General features: G+C 49.1%; 1 protein-coding gene across 6 annotated transcripts in view; it reads right to left on the bottom strand.

Annotated features, from left to right (window-relative positions):
- LOC111152612 (A-kinase anchoring protein 13) overlaps nucleotides 1–16,514 on the bottom strand; it is a 320,098-nt gene that overhangs the window by 14,016 nt on the left and 289,568 nt on the right. For 5 of the 6 annotated variants that reach the window (XM_022511140.1, XM_022511139.1, XM_022511141.1 and 2 more), the window contains 11 exons: nucleotides 15,319–15,454; nucleotides 14,075–14,187; nucleotides 13,352–13,504; nucleotides 12,482–12,732; nucleotides 10,021–10,146; nucleotides 9,790–9,907; nucleotides 9,009–9,257; nucleotides 4,593–4,669; nucleotides 3,412–3,593; nucleotides 3,212–3,294; nucleotides 543–737 (listed from right to left, as the gene is read on the bottom strand). In XM_022511140.1, coding sequence (XP_022366848.1) covers nucleotides 543–737; nucleotides 3,212–3,294; nucleotides 3,412–3,593; nucleotides 4,593–4,669; nucleotides 9,009–9,257; nucleotides 9,790–9,907; nucleotides 10,021–10,146; nucleotides 12,482–12,732; nucleotides 13,352–13,504; nucleotides 14,075–14,187; nucleotides 15,319–15,454 — 1,683 coding nt within the window. The remainder of the gene's footprint in view (nucleotides 1–542; nucleotides 738–3,211; nucleotides 3,295–3,411; nucleotides 3,594–4,592; nucleotides 4,670–9,008; nucleotides 9,258–9,789; nucleotides 9,908–10,020; nucleotides 10,147–12,481; nucleotides 12,733–13,351; nucleotides 13,505–14,074; nucleotides 14,188–15,318; nucleotides 15,455–16,514) is intronic. The other variant, XM_022511142.1, reaches the window with a different exon arrangement.

The following is a 16,514-nucleotide window of genomic DNA, read 5'->3' as shown; positions in this document are numbered from 1 at the left end:
CCGGGGATCCAGCCTGAGCGATAAAACCTCTCCATCAGGCTGTGGATCTGAAGGAAGTCGCGAACAGAGGAAGAGAACGCTCGCGTGAATAAAAGTTGGACTCTGAGAGACACTCTACGTCAAAAAGCTCCAAATCTTCAAAGATAGATTACGTGGAAGAGAAAAGGCTGGTGGAGAGGCCTGGAAGTTAGGAATGTGAAAGGTCGATGGAAAACAAGCAAGACCACCGCGCCTACAAACAGGCCTTCAGCCATCGATCGGTGTGGAAACGTGGAAGTCACAGCACCTGTTCCTTTTCGGAAGCAGGGAGGGAGCTCTGATGGGGACGGACCGTGTGGAAGGGCTTTGGGGTCTGGCCACGTTCTATTTCTGGACCTGGGTGGCGGTTACAAGGATGTTCCCCTGATGATAATCTACTACACAAAATATCTGTCTTGGATTGTTTTCTGTATCTGTACTTTATTTTACAACGGAAAAGTAAAATCTGGTAGGTAATGTTAGTGCATGAGGCACTTTGGGAAGAGATTAACAGGGGCAATTACCCTCATTTATTGCACTTTTCATTAAAGGTCCTCCTTTGAGAGCCTCTTCTGTGTTGGAGCGGAAGAGGATCCGAGAGCTGTGCGTTGAGGAGCAATCCTCCGGCAAGGGGGTGCTGCACTCGGTCATGTCTCGGAAAATCATCTCCTTCTCTTCCAGGAGGAGGAGGATCTGCTGGTCCTTCTGCTGGAGTTGCTCTGCAGGGAGGATGGAGAAAAGGTCTGGTGACAAGTGTTCAGGAAGAGATGACTGGGACACGAGTGCCACCTTGTGGTCATTGGTGGGACAACAGAGAACGCAGCTCCACCCCAGTCCCCCTTTCCACCGCAATGACACCTTCCATCCAGCGTCTTTCTAGACAAAACCAGAATTTGACATAACCAACCTGCATACCGTTTCCACTCCCCTACCTCCTGTTTACTTCTCAACCCACTCTTCTCTGCATCTGCATCATTACTGATCCAGTGAGGCCCGTGTTCCATCTTCTCCAGCATGGATGGTTCCTCTTTTTTTTTTTTTTAAGATTTTATCCAACTATCTGTCTATCTGGACAGTGCGTGAGCAGGGGGAGGGGCAGAGGGAGAGGAACAGGAAGAATCTGTGTGCGGAACATGACACCAGACACGGGACTTGATCTCATGACCTGAGCTGAAATCAAGAATTGGACGCTTATTGGACTGAGCCCCCCAGGCGCCCCTCCTCTGTCCCCCACCAGGAGGGCATCACTGGTTCTCTTCCCACCGTCTGCGATAGAGCGATACCTGGGCTTCCTCTCAGCTCCATCCTGGCCGGCCTCCTGCACCTCACAGAAGTCTTTCCGGGGATTTGCCCTCTCTGGGCTTCGGGGACTTCCCATGTGCTGGAACTCACACAGAGCAGCCCGCATCCTGCCTGCCTTTCTGAGCGCCAGATTGAGAGTCCGGCCGGCCTGTGGCTGGTTCTACTTAGACGCCTTGTCCTCGGCTTGTCAGAAAGCCCTTTCCTCCATTCTTGCCGTCCCCGTCCTTCCTCCGGCGTGTGATCCCTTCCTCAGCCTCCAACATCCCCATCAGCCTCCCTCTGGGCCGGCCGAGGACTGGGGAAGGCTTCTGTCTGTCTCCCTGCTCCGTCCTGTGCCCTCCATGCCTCTCCCCTGAGCCACCCAGCTGGGCTTTCCACTCCCAATGGCTTCCCCACTCCCTCAAGCAATCTGCCCCCTGGCTTCAGTGCCAACAAAGACAATTTCAGTTGAAGCTTTGCTCCACAAATTGTATCATTCCCTTGTTGCCCTTCAAGCCCTGGTGCTTTTGCAGCTAAATTCCACCTCCTGGCCCCGACCACCCTACCCCCCAGACACTGCGCACACTCAAGTCCTCTTTCACTCTTCACCTGACTGCTACTCTCGTCTGGTGCAAGGGGCTGCTTCCGGCTCAGCTCGTGCGTCAGCTCCGCAGGCAGGGTTAGGTCCCGCGTCCTTTACACGTGCCAGCAGCCTCGTCCTGTCATTTCTGTCCGTCCCCCCTTGCTAACGGGGGCTCCCCGACGGCACGGACGCTGCTTTAGGAATCTCTGCGCCCCCAGCACTTAGCAGTATACCTGGCCGGGGGCTTCATGCCCGTGAAAAGGAAGTTTCCATCCCTGCCATACTAATCACGGGCCAATCAGTCAGGTGCAAATCTGGCTTCAGCCTAAATCTCCCTCCCCGTCCGCCCACCTCCCAAACACTGTCACCGCTCTGTCCAGCTTGAAGGACTGACCACACTCCTCGGGTGCTTCCATTAATTTGACTCTGGGACTTATTTCTACCCGAAGCCCGGTCCTTACTTCGGAACATTCGATAAGCGCTGGCAAAGAGAGGGGAGCCCTCGCCCTGCTGTTTAGCAAGCAGGGAGGAGAGTCCTCTGCCCGGTTCCACGTATGTGACCCTGGACCATGTGGCCTCTGTGGGCCTCAGCTTTCTCATCTGCACAACGGGGACTGGCACACGTGTCTTGCAGAGACGGTCCTGACGAGACCATCTGGAAGAGCAGGGACTTGATAAACAGAGGTCGAGCATAATCAGTGAGCACGCCTCCCAGAACCACCTCACAACGCGTGGCGGACACGCAGTGCAGCGGCAGGGTCAGTGATCAAAACAGACTAAACGGAAAATTCTTCTCCTCAAGTACCCTTCTCTCTGTCTGAATCTCGAATATGACCGTGAGTTTTAGCAAATTCTCCTGTGACGAAGTACAAAGACGTCACCAGGGTCCAAGAACACAGAAAGTGAGAAAACAGAATCAATATCCCCTTGATCCAGGGTCCAACACCCTCTGACGGCTGTATTATGGGACCTGGGATCTGTGTTGGCTCAGCCTGGGTTGCTCTTTCGTTAAAAGCCCTGGGGTGCCTGGGTGGCCCAGCGGGTTAAGCCTCTGCCTTCAGCTCAGGTCATGATCTCAGGGTCCTGGGATCGAGCCCCACGTCAGGCTCTCTGCTCAGCGGGGAGCCTGCTTCCCCCTTTCTCTCTGCCTGCCTCTCTGCCTACTTGTGATCTCTCTCTCTCTCTGTCAAACAAAGAAACAAACAAACAAACAAACAAATACCTTAAAAAAAAAAAAAGCCGCTCAGCTCCTGTTTGGAAGGGCCTGCTGGGACAGCTGTGGGGCTGCGGGCGGCACAGACAAGGTCCCAGACGCCCCGACGGCCTCACCTTTCAGCTCTCGGGCTTTGGTGTCCTGCAGCCTCTTCTCTTCCTCGTTCTCGCTAGGAATTCCTTCATCTTCGTCTCTGTTCCTAACACCAAAACAAAAGGAAATGAACCAACAAGCCCCCACGAGGCCCGTGACTCTGCTCACCGCCCGCTCTGCGATAAAGTCGCAGGGGCTGGGACGGGCCGTGGCGTGTCCTTACAGAGTGTTGATCGTGTCCTGAATGATGTGGATCCAGCTGTTCCGCTCTTCCTTGGAGCCGGCGTGCACCTCCACCATCTCGGGGTCCTTCATCCCCATGCTGATGAGGAATAAACCTTTCTCCTCGTGGGCCACTTCCCTGACAATCAGCTTCTTTAACGAGATCACAGTGGATTTCTGGTCCTGGAAAAAGGGGAGAGGGTCAGGGTAAGAAAGGCCCACGGTATTCTAACTCTCAAGAACAGCTCGGTCCTAAGGTAAGACCAGATGTATGATCTCGCTTACATGTGGCACCTAGAAATACAAAAACGAGAGCGAAGAAAACCCCACACCAAACTCACAGAAAAAGAGACCAGACTTGTGGTTACCGGATGCGGAGGTGTAGGGAGGGGGAATGAGATGGGGGTTGTCAAAGGGCACAAGCTCTGAAATAAAGCAGCTCTAGGAATGTGACATGAACAGGCAGACTATGGCTAAATGCTGAATGATGCACCGGAAAGGTGTTGAGGGAACAAATAAATTCTCAGGGTTCTTAAAACAACTATTTTCACTTCCTTCTTTTCTTATAGTGTGTCTGTATCAGATGGTGACTCCGAGCTGAACTTACTGTGATCATTTAATAATACGTAAATCGAACCATCAATGTGTATACCTTAGATGGTGATACAGGTCAATTATTGCTCAGTAAGACTGGAAAAAAGGCTTGTGGTTTCACAAACTATGGTAGATTTAGAACAAAGAGAAGTATCTCGTTATCTCACCTACATCTTATCAAGCAGAAAAAGATTTCCAGAAAACAAATGGTAATTTGTATCCACAGAGTTTCCAGACATGGTTTCTACACGAGGAATCCTTCTAGGCTCCTCTGTGACTCTGGCTGGCAACATTAGCAATTAGCATGATTCATGGAGCATAAGGTGCAAGAAATACTCTAGGGACAGATCTCTTTAGATCAAATGTCTAAGGTTCTCGAAGGGACTGTGAGAGAACAGAAAAATAATGGTTTTTTTGCTGGGGGTGGGGTGGAAAATTGCAAGAGTATCTGAGGAATTACTCAGAGGAATCTGTCCTGAGCAAAGTAACGTGGAGAGGGTGAGATGGCAGGAATCCAGCGTTCGGAACCCCCACACGTGCTGTTTCAAATATTCATTCCAAATGGAAGAGACTGACAGTTCAGCTTACCAATGATGCAAAGACGTATTTCTGGTCTTTCTCTTGAAGGAACACTAAAATGTCGGTAAGCAGAACTGCTTGAACCTCTGTCAAGGGGGGAAGGAGAGAAAGGACAAGGATTACTTAACAGGGAAGCAAGTTAGAGGCCAACTCAGCAATCCAGCCCACAGAGCAAATCAGGAAGGGGAGTGCTCTGCACTCTTCCAAGGAGACAGGTTTACTCTTCTGCACGAGCCACATCGGGTCATTAGATTTTCAGAGGCATTTTTAAATGGTAGTTATCGCCAAAGCCTTATCTTGACAAAGCCTGCGGACTCTGTTCTGGAAAGATACATCCCATAAGGCGAGACTTGCAGAACAAAATACTTTAAAGAATAAAACTGGGAAGGACTTTAAGAAATAGTAAATAGCAACATATTCCACCAAATAAATACTCAGGTCACAATACTCCTCGACTTCCGATCCTAATACTGGGAGAGGCGTGGAAGAGCGGACCGGAGAGCCGCCAGTAGGTGATATACAGAAATACCTCAGTCTCAGAGAAGTGGGTAAAGAAGACACGGTGTATATATACAACGGAGTATTACACAGCCATCAAAAAACCCCCCTGAAATCTTGCCATGGGCAATGACATGAATGGAACTAGAGGGTATTATGCTAAGTGAAAGAAGTCAATCAGAGAAAGACAATTATCACATGATCTCTCTGATATGAGGAATTTTAGAAACAAGACAGGATCATAGAGGAAAGAGAGGGAAAAATGAAACAAGATGAAAGCAGAGAGGGAGACGGACCATAAGAGACTCTTAATCTCAGGAAAAAAACAGAAGGTTGCTGGAGGGGAAGAGGGTGGGGTGATGGACACTGGGGTATGTGCTATGGCGAGTGCTGTGAATTGTGTAAGACTGATGATTCACAGACCTGTACCCCTGAAACAAATAATAACATTATATGTTAACTAAAAAAATACCTCAGTCTAATGAAAGGCAGACTTCCCCCACACCCGCAGGACAGAACAGCTCCGCAGTGCCCTCTCATTTCATAGGTACATGGGAACACAATGGCTCGTCCCCCGGCTCGAAGAGATCCTAGCCAGCCTCAATGGCTCTCTACCACAGAAGCGGCCTGCTCTTCCTCTCAACTCAAACAAAAGCCAAAGTGAGATCTCTACTTGGATCTAGTAATCCAGAAAATGCCACAAACTCTCGCTCTGTCAGAGAACACGAAGAGGCATTTTCCAGTGCGCCCTCAAAGACAAAGTCCGGCATCTCCAGAGAGCTAGGAGGCTGGCCCCTTCCCCCTACAAGTCCTTGGGGAAAGAGCGGAGCTGACTTAAGCAGCCCCCTCCCAGGTGGCCAGGCCCCTTCTGGCCTTCTCTCTGCATCTGCCACAGTGGGAAGCCCCTCTGTGTACTTCACGGCACGGCTACGAAGAGAGTAGAAGCAAGGACAGCGGGTTCCTGGGTGGTACGGTTTCAGCCTAGACCAACCAGGCTGCCGATGACTATTCTGTGGGCTATTAGTTTTGACAAGTTTCTCAAAGTTTACTTTTAAATAATTTGGGTAGCGGCCAAAAAAGAAAAAAAGAAGTTTCAAAACGCAAGTTTCCACTTCGTTGGATGCTGAGGCTTCTGGAATCAGCGTCAGTGGATCAGAGAAAAACAAGCCCGTCCCTCTCGGTGGGTGCCCAGCGCAAGCCTGGCTGTTCCTGGCACGAGCTCGCCCGAGGAGAAAGGGCTCCCCACCAACCCCAGCTGCACCGGAGGCCTTCAGGCCAGAGAGCCTTCCCGCTGCCACTGGCTGACCACAGCTTCATGCCCACAGCTGGAATCCGTTCGCTGTCACTCTGGGAACGAGTGTGTATGTGCCCAGGAAAGAACCAAGCGCTGGCTCCAGGCAGCGGCCGCTCCAGGAAACTCAGGGCCCTGCAAGAGGAGGCAGGCGCTTCCCAAGGGCCCGGCTGCCTCAAGGCCAGTCCCAACGGGGCAGTGCGGGAAGAGTCCCGATTCGGGCTTCTCCCAGCATCTGGGGACTGGGCCTGGAAGGAGGGAGGGAGCCTCAGGGATCACCTAGTTCAAGTTCACTGTGGAGCAGAGAGCCACATCTGCTGGAAGCAGGAAGGGCTCAGTCTTTTCTCTGAAAGGCTCCTTCCCTTCCTTTCCATGCACTCTGGCACCCCAGGCCCAGTGTGCTCGCTCCTCTCCCTGTCACCAGCCACTCCCCACTCTGGCGGCTCTCTCACTGCCTCCACTAGAAAACAAGCTAATGTATCCCTTCCCTGCTGAAAACCTTCTGTCTGGAACCCATTCTTTGCCCACCCCAAGCCGCAGTGTCGCATGTCCGTGTCTCCATCTGATGAAGCCACTCTTTGCCCACAGCCCCAGCCCTCCCTGCCACCGTCTCTGCTGCCTGAGAGCCGGGGGTGCCTGCCCTTCAGCCTTTGGGTCTAACTCAGTGCCAGTCCCCACTGCCTCCCCGAGTGCTTAGTGCGGCTCTTGGTTCCAGCACCTGCAGACTGTGGACAAGTACCTCCTCACCGGCCTCTTCATTTGGAGCCTGACTTCTAGGCATGGCCAGCTTCGTTCGCCTATGAGACCTGGGACATCTATACTGTTTGCTCCAAACATGGTGAAAGGCTAGTTAAGCCTCCAGGGTAGCAGCTGACAGCAGCCGCCTGCAGTGTTCTGACCCACGAGAGCTGAGAGAGAGGCCCAGATTTCACGCCCAGCCTTGCTTTTCTGTCAGCGGAGCTGCCGGCTCGGGGCCGACCTGCCTCGTGCATGCAGCTCACGGGGGCCAGGATGGGTGTGCTCAGGGCTTCTGGGGAAATCAGAGCTGTCACACAGGCCTAGCCAGTACAGGTTCAATGAAAAGATTTATTAAAAAAAAAATCAGATGTAGAGATGAATTAACACACCTCACAGTTACTTCCTTAAACTTGAAGTAGCTCAACCTTTAAAAGAAAAAAATTAAAACTAAATGGGAAATTAGTATCTTTTATGATTTCGTGCTTAGAGGAAGATAAAAGAGATGAATATCATCAAGTTTAATAATCTATCTTGTTGGTATGAATGAAGCACACGTTTCCTCTAGGAAAGGTCGTCTTGGGAGCTGAAAAGTCCTCTACCATCTCTCTTCAGAACAAGTGATGTGTTTTTAATCTCGGACTCTGAATCGCTACCTGATGGGGCTTCCCCTTCTTGCAACTGTTCCCAGAGACCCCAACCCCAGAAGTGTTGCCCATTTCTGTAGGGGAACATGCTTTCCTTAATAGCCTGGGTTCTTGTAGTAATCTTACACTTGGCTTTTTTTTTTTTCCTTTTTAAACTGCTTTATGACCTTCACAATATATAACGAGTGTCTCTCCACAAGAGACATAACACCAGAAGGTTTACAACAACGGTGCACAGAGAACATTAAGTTCGGGAGGCAGGTGTGTCTTCCTATGAGCTTGAAGGAAAACATGAGCATTCGAGACCTAGGCCACACTCCTCACGACGGCCATGGTAAGTGGGGGGGGGGGTCAGTGCTAAGTGGCTGCAGACGACAACTGACCTGCTTTTCCCTCCGCCATCTCACCTCCTCCTGAGCCCCCTCCCTCCTTCCTGGGGCTCTCTGAGCCGCTGACCCGTGCTGCAGGACACGACCGCCACCGACTGACTCGAGGCACATGAGACAGTCACTGGCTTCCAGGGCAGGGCCACCAGCTCTCCGCAAGTAGCAATGTGCTCCTTTGCAACCGTTCTTTCATTTTCCAGGCTGGCATGAGTTTTTTTTATCTTGTTCCTCTTTGGATGCCACTGCTCCTGGGCCTGTCCTTATGGTCTCCCACTCCTGATTCTCAACACGAGAGCCACACTGCAACATGCAGACCCGCACACCAGCTCCCCCTCTGCCCTCTACTCTCGGGGGCTGCCCCCCACCTGCACGCCCTTGGGGCCACCTTTGCTTTAAAAAAAATTTTTTTTTTCCATTTTCCCTAACTGCGCTATTCTCTTGTTATCTTACTGGAGGAGTTTATGATCTCCTAATTTATCTCAACCTCATCCTTTCTGATACAAAATTAGGAACAATTAAAGGTCCGCTGCTCCAGTGTGACGTGTGGATGTGGGATCCCTAGGAAAAACCTGGCGGTGGATTTCTATTTTCTTTTTTTTTTAAGATTTTATTTATTTGTTTGACAGACAGAGATCACAAGTAGGCAGAGAGGCAGAGAGAGAGAGAGAGAGAGAGAAGCAGGCTCCCCGCTGAGCAGAGAGCCCAATGTGGGACTCGATCCCAGGACTCTGGGATCATGACCTGAGCCCAAGGCAGAGGCTTAACCCACTGAGCCACCCAGGCGCCCCCTGGCGGTGGATTTCTAACAAAAACCTCTGAACTTTGCCTGCTCTCTGGTACGCGCGTAGACTCGAAGAGCGAGCCTTACCTTTCAACCTTCCCGCCGCGTTCTTCAGAAACACACCCCCGTCCCGCACAAGCTTCTTCCGCTTCAGATCCTCCTTGGCAAACATCTGGCCGCTCTTCATCCGCATGATCGACTTGCTGTCTGTCTTCGTATAAATCTCATTGAGACGCACTTTCTTTTCGTAACTTGCCACTTTGCTGTCCACAGCTCCTATCACGTCCTTCACCAGGCTCAGGGACTGAGCCAGATCCTCCTGCTCCACGTCATTGTCTTGGAAGGAAGGAACAGTCCCATTTTAATCGAACCTCTCCGACAAAGAGGGGGAAACCAACTTCCTCGCTCCACACTACCATTTTCCTTCTGGGGACAGGCTGGTAGCCTGTCGGATACAGTGGGACCAACAAAGCAAAGGTCACCTGCCAATCCCTGTCATAAAGTTAATTCTAAATAAAGAGAGATGTTTTCACTGACAGACACAACACGCCATTCCACGCCACGTCCTGAAGCAGGAGGACCCGACAACTTCAGGAAGAGAGAGGAGCAACAATTTTTTAACTTCTTTGTTTTACTTCACTTTCAACGGAACTGCCTACGAGCAGAGTTCGCTGGGAGAGAGAAACCTGTCATCTGGCGACAAAGCATTTCAAATTTTCACTTAAGAAAATGGTTTTTAAGGCAAAACACAGGCTCTCTCATAGACCTGCGAGAGCCTGAGGGAGCTCTTCCTTGGGGCCTCTTGCGCTGCCGGACAGACGGGAACCAGCCCGCGGACGGACGTGACTGGGTTAGGAGGGAGGCTCACCTTTGGTACACTGCAGTATTCTTTGGAATAAAACTGGGTATTTGGTGATCCGCTGCGTCACCAGCAATATGCACTCTGGGATGCCCAGCCTCCTCACCACGGCGCTGCTCATCTTCTTCTGCAAAGGACAGAACGGATCATCAGGAGCTACAAGAGGGATGCTCCGTCCCTGTCCCTGACCGCGCCAGTGCCCCGGACCGTGGTGCGGAGTTCCAGGGTTCCCACCCGTACCTTCACGAACGCCTGGAACCGCTTATCCTTGGTATAAATGTCTTTAAAGTAGTTCACAGACTGGTTGTGCTGCCCACAGAACTTGCCATACGTCTTCTTTAAGCGCTCTGCGTTCCCCCCTGAAAACTGTGGAGGAAAGAGAACAGAAGTTAAGTCGGAGCTCAGGGGGCTGAACTTTTACCAACATTTTGCATGCGGTTTCCAGTCTATTTGTAAAACCCAAGCATGCTTCCCCAAGAATTCCCCCCCAAAGATTAAAATGGCACAGCAGCTTTGGGAAACAGTCTGGAAGTTCCCCAGAAAGCTACGCAGTCACTGTGTGACCGGCAGTTCCGCTCCAAGGCACAGAACTTGCAGCACACAAACACCTGGATATGAGAGTTCACGGCCGCCATATTCCCAAGTGCCCCCAAGTAGAGAGAAACCAAATGTCCCTCCAAGGATAAATACGACGTGGCAGACACACAGGATGGACCATTATTCAGCCGCGAGAAGGAGTGGAAGATGGATACATGTCACAATACTGATGAACCTTGAAAGCATTATCCTACACGAAACAAACCAACTGCCAGGTCCTATGTTGTTTTACCCCATTTACACAGTAAGTCCAGACTAGACGAGCCCACAGGGACAGTGAGTAGATCAGCGGACGCCTCGGCGGAGGCAGACAGGGGTCGGGTGATGAAGATACTCTGAACTAAGTGTGACGACGGCCGCCTAACTCCGCGGACACAGCGGAAACCACGGAGCGGGACGTTCTTTTCTGAGCTGTAGACTTTCAACGGGGCATTATATGGCATATGAATTTACTTCATTAAACATGTTATATATATTTTAAAAAACAACCACCCAGAAATACCTACGTACTGTGCACTTAAGTCATGCAAAATGTGTTCTAATTTCCATTTGTTGTAAGCACGGTGGTAAGACAGGGAGGCTCACTAGAAGTTTTCCTGTGAGACAGACTTACAGACTTCACCTGGATAAGTTAGGAAGGTATCAGAAACGGCTATTACCGAGGGATCTGCTCAGCTCATCTACCTCAGGCCAGCAGTGCTAACAATTCTGCGTGGCCTTTCATCATTCCTAAAACATGTGCGATCTCAATGGCCCACCTGAAGAAACGCTCACTTTGGGGCAAACCAGTGAGTTTCTGCATGGGGTCTGTGTGACGCACGCTAAGCGCATCGACTTCCCCTGTACTGAAAACCTCTGAAGGCCACGCAAACTGATCCTTACCAGAAGAACTCGAGGAAAGGTTCAGGGTGGCAGCTTCTCTCTCTCCCCTTCACCACGGGGAGGCTGAGGCAGAGATTTCAGGTGCTCTGTTCCCTCCACGAAGCAAGTGCTCTAACAGGGTGATTCTAGAACTCCCACAGAGAACCAACAAATGGATGCCATGGGGGCTAAGACAGGAATCCTACCGTCAGAGATCTTACTAGAGGATGGGCACTAGTACAGAGAGCCACAGACAACACCAGTTAAGGTTAGATGAGGCACCTGCGCAGGTCTGAAGGCAGAGAAAGGGACATGGAAAATGCTGGGAGGGGATGTTTGGGGAGGAAAGGGCCTCACTTGCAGAGCTGACGGCTCCCACTTTGAGGCCCCATTTGTGGCAGACAGCTGCCTTCCAGCGTGGGCTGCACTGTGTGTGCGTTTACCTCCTGCCATGCCTTTGTTCCCTTGGGAGCACGGGACCCTGAGGCACAGGTCGATGCTGTGTCTGCCTTTGCGGTAGAGACGCCTAGTGAATATGTGGGAAAGGGATGAATGAATACACTAGTGAATTAATGAGGTGAGGGGCATGGGCAGAAGAACATAAGGGAAGGACAACCCTTCCAGTTTTCGGGCAAATGTTCCAGCAATGAAGCCTCCGCTTCTCCAGCCCAGACCTGCTGGGGAGGGAGAGCTGGTGGCCAGTGTGCTGGGCCGCTTTGTCTGTGAAGGTTAAACCAGCAACACTTTTTGCAAAATAACTTCTGGCCCAGCTGTTTCTGAGTAGGGTTGAAACCTTGATGAAAATATCAGCAAGATCTACTTTATGAATTATTTTACAGATACTTTCTTAATCAATTTTCTATGCTCAGCTGGTTTTGAGATAAATGAGTTCCTTTTGATTTGAGGCACAGGGGACACCGAGGTTCCAACAGAGAGCTTTTGATTTCTTAAACTACCCTGTCTCGAGTGACGGTCTGGATGCCGAGAAAGGAAAATGGACTGAGTGTCTCCCCCATATGCTAGATATTTTGTGTACACATTCCTTTTAATTAAAAAAAAATAGTGTTAGGAGAGAAAATCTGTCCTCACTTACAGAAAAGGACACCTGACGCTCAGAGAGGTTCAGCAACCTAAGCTTACACAGATAACGAACAGTAGAGCCAGGACGTCAATGAGTGGCTGCTGAACCGCAAAGCTTCACTTTTTACCCCATTTTGTGGGAAAGAGCTTTCCCGCTGCTCACCTGATTCACCAGCACATCTCCCATCCTCTTGATGAGAAAGTTCTTTTCGCTTTTATCTACCAGAGACTCCTTCTTCCGCTCCAGGATCCTCTGGAAGAACTGGCTATGGATACTGATCAGCTCGTCCAAGCAGGGGAACAGCTTCTCCACCGTCTGCTGCTCGAAGAGCAGCTCCGTCATCATCCCGCGGCTGTACACGTCGCTCATGATCTTCAGCGTCCGGATGTGGTGCAACTCGGTCTGCATCAACTCTGAAGGACGACAGAGCTCAAAGGTCAGCAACGTAACTTTAAAGGATTCTCCTTCAAAGGTCATCCGTGGCCACTGAGAGCCCACTTTGGTTTAAACACCCACTTTGTGTGTTTAGAGCACAATTTAGACTTAAAAACTAGGTCAAAAGCTGTCTCTCCCCTCAAGTGTTCTCATCTTATCCCTCTACTTCGTGTGACCTGACAGTGTTTTCTGACAGCGTACTGGACTCCATCACTCTTAAATGGTGGTTTCCCAAGTGGTCTTCATTGGATTCAGAGCCTTTCGTAATTTACTGTGTCCCATTTCCTAGAAATGACTCGTGCTTGGTTTCCCGTGCAGCTGAGGAAGCAAACTGAACAGCCACAAGAGATCTCTTTCCAGGGTGACCGTGTAAGTAAGCACTCACAGTCAATAAAATGTTCAACGAAATTGAAGGAAACAATTTTAAAGAGGAAAGGACAGAAATTAAGATCGTGTCCCTAGACCTCAAAGTTTTTAAGGAAAATCTCTGACATGCTACATACTTGGAAATTGGCTTTCCATGGTCTAGCGGCTCCCCTGATAAAAACTGCTGCACGATGCAAACCCAGTATTAGCAGGGCAAATGGAGAGTCTCACCATAAATCACTTCTTGCCGTTTGACCACATCTTTCTTTTGCTGTTTCAGAAACTTGCTGTCCACGATGCGACTCCAGGACTCGGCTTCTAGTTGCTTGGATTCCATCTCAAAGTCCCCCATTAGCTGTCCTTCATTCATGTCTGTACCTACTCCTCAAAATACCAGAAGATCAGGATCAAAATCTGGGGTCTGTGAGCTCTCCAAAGCCTACCCCGGGCTCTCCTCGGGTGATAATGTCGTAAGATACACACAGAGCATTAACACGCAACGTTTACAGAGCGCACAGTCTAGTACCAGAAAGAATCATTTCCTGTTTGGGAGTGACACACTCCACATTCATGGCTCTGGGTAAGAGATCACACAAGTCAAATGTGACTGAGATTCGGGATTCCCATGTGAATAAGGAACTGAAAAGGACCTGGTAACTTTACTAGTTGAAGAGAGTAGGGTTACAACCTGCCCAGAGAGCTCCGGCTGACCGTGTGCCAAAAGTTTAGGGCCAGAAAGTGTGTGTGTACTAGAGAGCGACCACAGGAAACTCCATGACATCCCTCAACGGACAACTATCTAACAACTGGTAAGTCTGATACTATTCATTATAAAGCGTTTGGTGACTCATAGACAAGTTAGAGAACCTTCACAGGAGTAAGCAAAAGGCAGGTACTGTTACTCCATTAACACTTACATTCAGGGATAAGACACACGCCATAATTTCCTCTTACCCTCGTCAGTTAGCGACTCTGTTGACTCATTGACCTTGCTGATTTTATTGAGTGAGTCTGTTGAATGAGACAGGAATTTCCAGGTGTTTGATATGTTCTCATCATTGCCAACTCTGGAGACAAAAAGAAGCACCTACTGTCAAATACACATTGATAAACCATGGTCTGCTTTCTCAAATGAGTACCTGAAAAACTCTAAAATGACAGCTGTCTGTAAGTACCCAGTGATGGAAGACAAATTACTTAAGTCAGGTACTCAGCAACATGCAACATAAACTATTAATGAAGGTCAGAGATCTCTAACATCGCTGCAAACTTGAACTTCTTGAGCCTTCAATTTTTTTTTAATGATAGGTAACAAGAGAATCTTATTCCCTTAAACTCTACACACAGTATACAAGAAAATTCTCCATTTGAAACTCACCGTGTGACCACTAACTTTAACTCCTTATTCTCTAAATAATTTTAGACCAAGCACTTTCTAATAAACTGTACTCCCTGGGACTTTCTCAAACCCCAACCCACCCGCTAGCACAGGAGGCCCCCAGGGAACGTTTCTGGTAGGACACAAAAGCAAGCCAGAGTCATTTAACACTTTATTATTTTAGTTAAAGACTAGCTTTTTTTTTTTTTTTTTTTATAAGATTTTATTTATTTATTAGAGAGAGAGAGATCACAGGTAGAGAAGCAGGCAGAGAGAGAGGGAGAAGCAGGTTCCCTGCTGAGCAGAGAATCCAATGAGGGGCTCGATCCCAGGACCCTGAGATCATGACCTGAGCCGAAGGCAGAGGCTTTAACCCACTGAGCCACCCAGGTGCCCCCCCTGAAAAGTCAAATTGCAGAAGCCGCTCCAGCAGCGGCCCTCATCTCCTCATGGTACTTAAAGACTAGCTTTTTTTTTTTTTTTTTATAAGATTTTATCTATTTATTAGAGAGAGAGAGATCACAGGTAGAGAAGCAGGCAGAGAGAGAGGGAGAAGCAGGTTCCCTGCTGAGCAGAGAATCCAATGAGGGGCTCGATCCCAGGACAACGTGGCTGACGGCGTGTTTAAAGGGGTCCCTGCTACAAAATGGTGGGCATGACAGTGCATCAAAACGCACTCCCCATTCTCCATGTCTGTAACACGGGGGTGTGCACGTCATTATATTACGTATTTTTTCCCTCGAAGAATCTGTCAAATGATACGGTTATTAAGCTCTTGTCACCTAGATGTCAACTGTGAGATCTTAAAATCCCCACTTACCCAGCAATGTTCTGTATGGAGACACTTTTGGAGAGTGAGACACTCTGCTGGGACCGTCTGTTGGCAAACATGGGAATGGCAGTGGCTTCATCCGCCAGGAGGACTGCAGATCGAGGCCGCTCCTTGGGCTGTGAGGCTGTAAAGATAAGAGAGGACACCGCCTGAACCACATATCCAAGCTCATGAGTAGTGACTCATCTAACAAATGCCAAAGAGAACAAATTTCTTTAAAACAGCTTTGTCCTGGGAGTGTAAGTGGGTACAAAAACTCTACAGAAGACCATTTGGCAGTGTCTGTTGAAACTACAAATGCCTACATATCCTTTGATCCAGTAATTCCTCTTTAGGATAGGTTTATTCTACCTTTCTTTCTTTTTTTAATGTAATCTCTGCTCCCAACATGGGGCTTGAACTCACAACCCCGAGATCAAGAGTCCCATGCTCCACCGCTGAGCTAGTCAGGCGCCCTGGATATGTTCATTCCGTAAGACATACTCGTAATGCTTAAAAGGACACATGTCCAAAGTCATTCAATGCAATGCTGTTGCTTAAAGCAAAATATAAGTAGCAAAAGGAGATGAATTAACAAATTATGGTACATCATACACTGACATACTATGTAGCTTTAAAACAAATGAGTACACTCTCCATGAACTGACACAGGATCTCCAAGATAATACTGTGGGGGGGGGGGGGGGAATCAAGGCCCGGAACAAAGTTGCACAACAGACTCTCATGTTTTAAAAAAAGAAAAATAAGCCAAATTTGTATTTGCTTTACTTTCATAAAGAAACTTGAAGAGACATATAAAACTAAGAAGAGTGGTTAGCTGTGGGGTGGCACGGAGATTAGGCAATGTAGATAAAGAATCACGGGTAATAGTATATTTATTTATTTATTTTTTTAAAAGATTTTATTTATTTGACAGATAGAGATCACAAGTAGGTGGAGAGGCAGGCAGAGAGAGAGAGAGAGAGAGAGAGAGAGAGAGAGAGAGAGAGGAGGAAGCAAGCCCCCTGCTGAGCAGAGAGCCTGACTTGGGGCTCAATCCCAGGACCCTGGGATCATGACCTGAGCCGAAGGCAAAGGCTTTAAACTGCTGAGCCACGCAGGCGCCCCGGGTAATAGTATATTTAAAAACAGAAAGTAACTCAAGGTAAAATAAAATAAAATTGGGAAAATTTTCTGGATAGAAG

The sequence above is a fragment of the Enhydra lutris genome, unplaced genomic scaffold (assembly GCF_002288905.1).
Source record: "Enhydra lutris kenyoni isolate GAN:26980312 unplaced genomic scaffold, ASM228890v2 scaffoldscaffold29, whole genome shotgun sequence".
Taxonomy (NCBI): domain Eukaryota; kingdom Metazoa; phylum Chordata; class Mammalia; order Carnivora; family Mustelidae; genus Enhydra; species Enhydra lutris.
The sequence above is the reverse complement of the archived record's forward strand: the minus strand, read 5'-3'. Positions and strand labels throughout refer to the sequence as shown.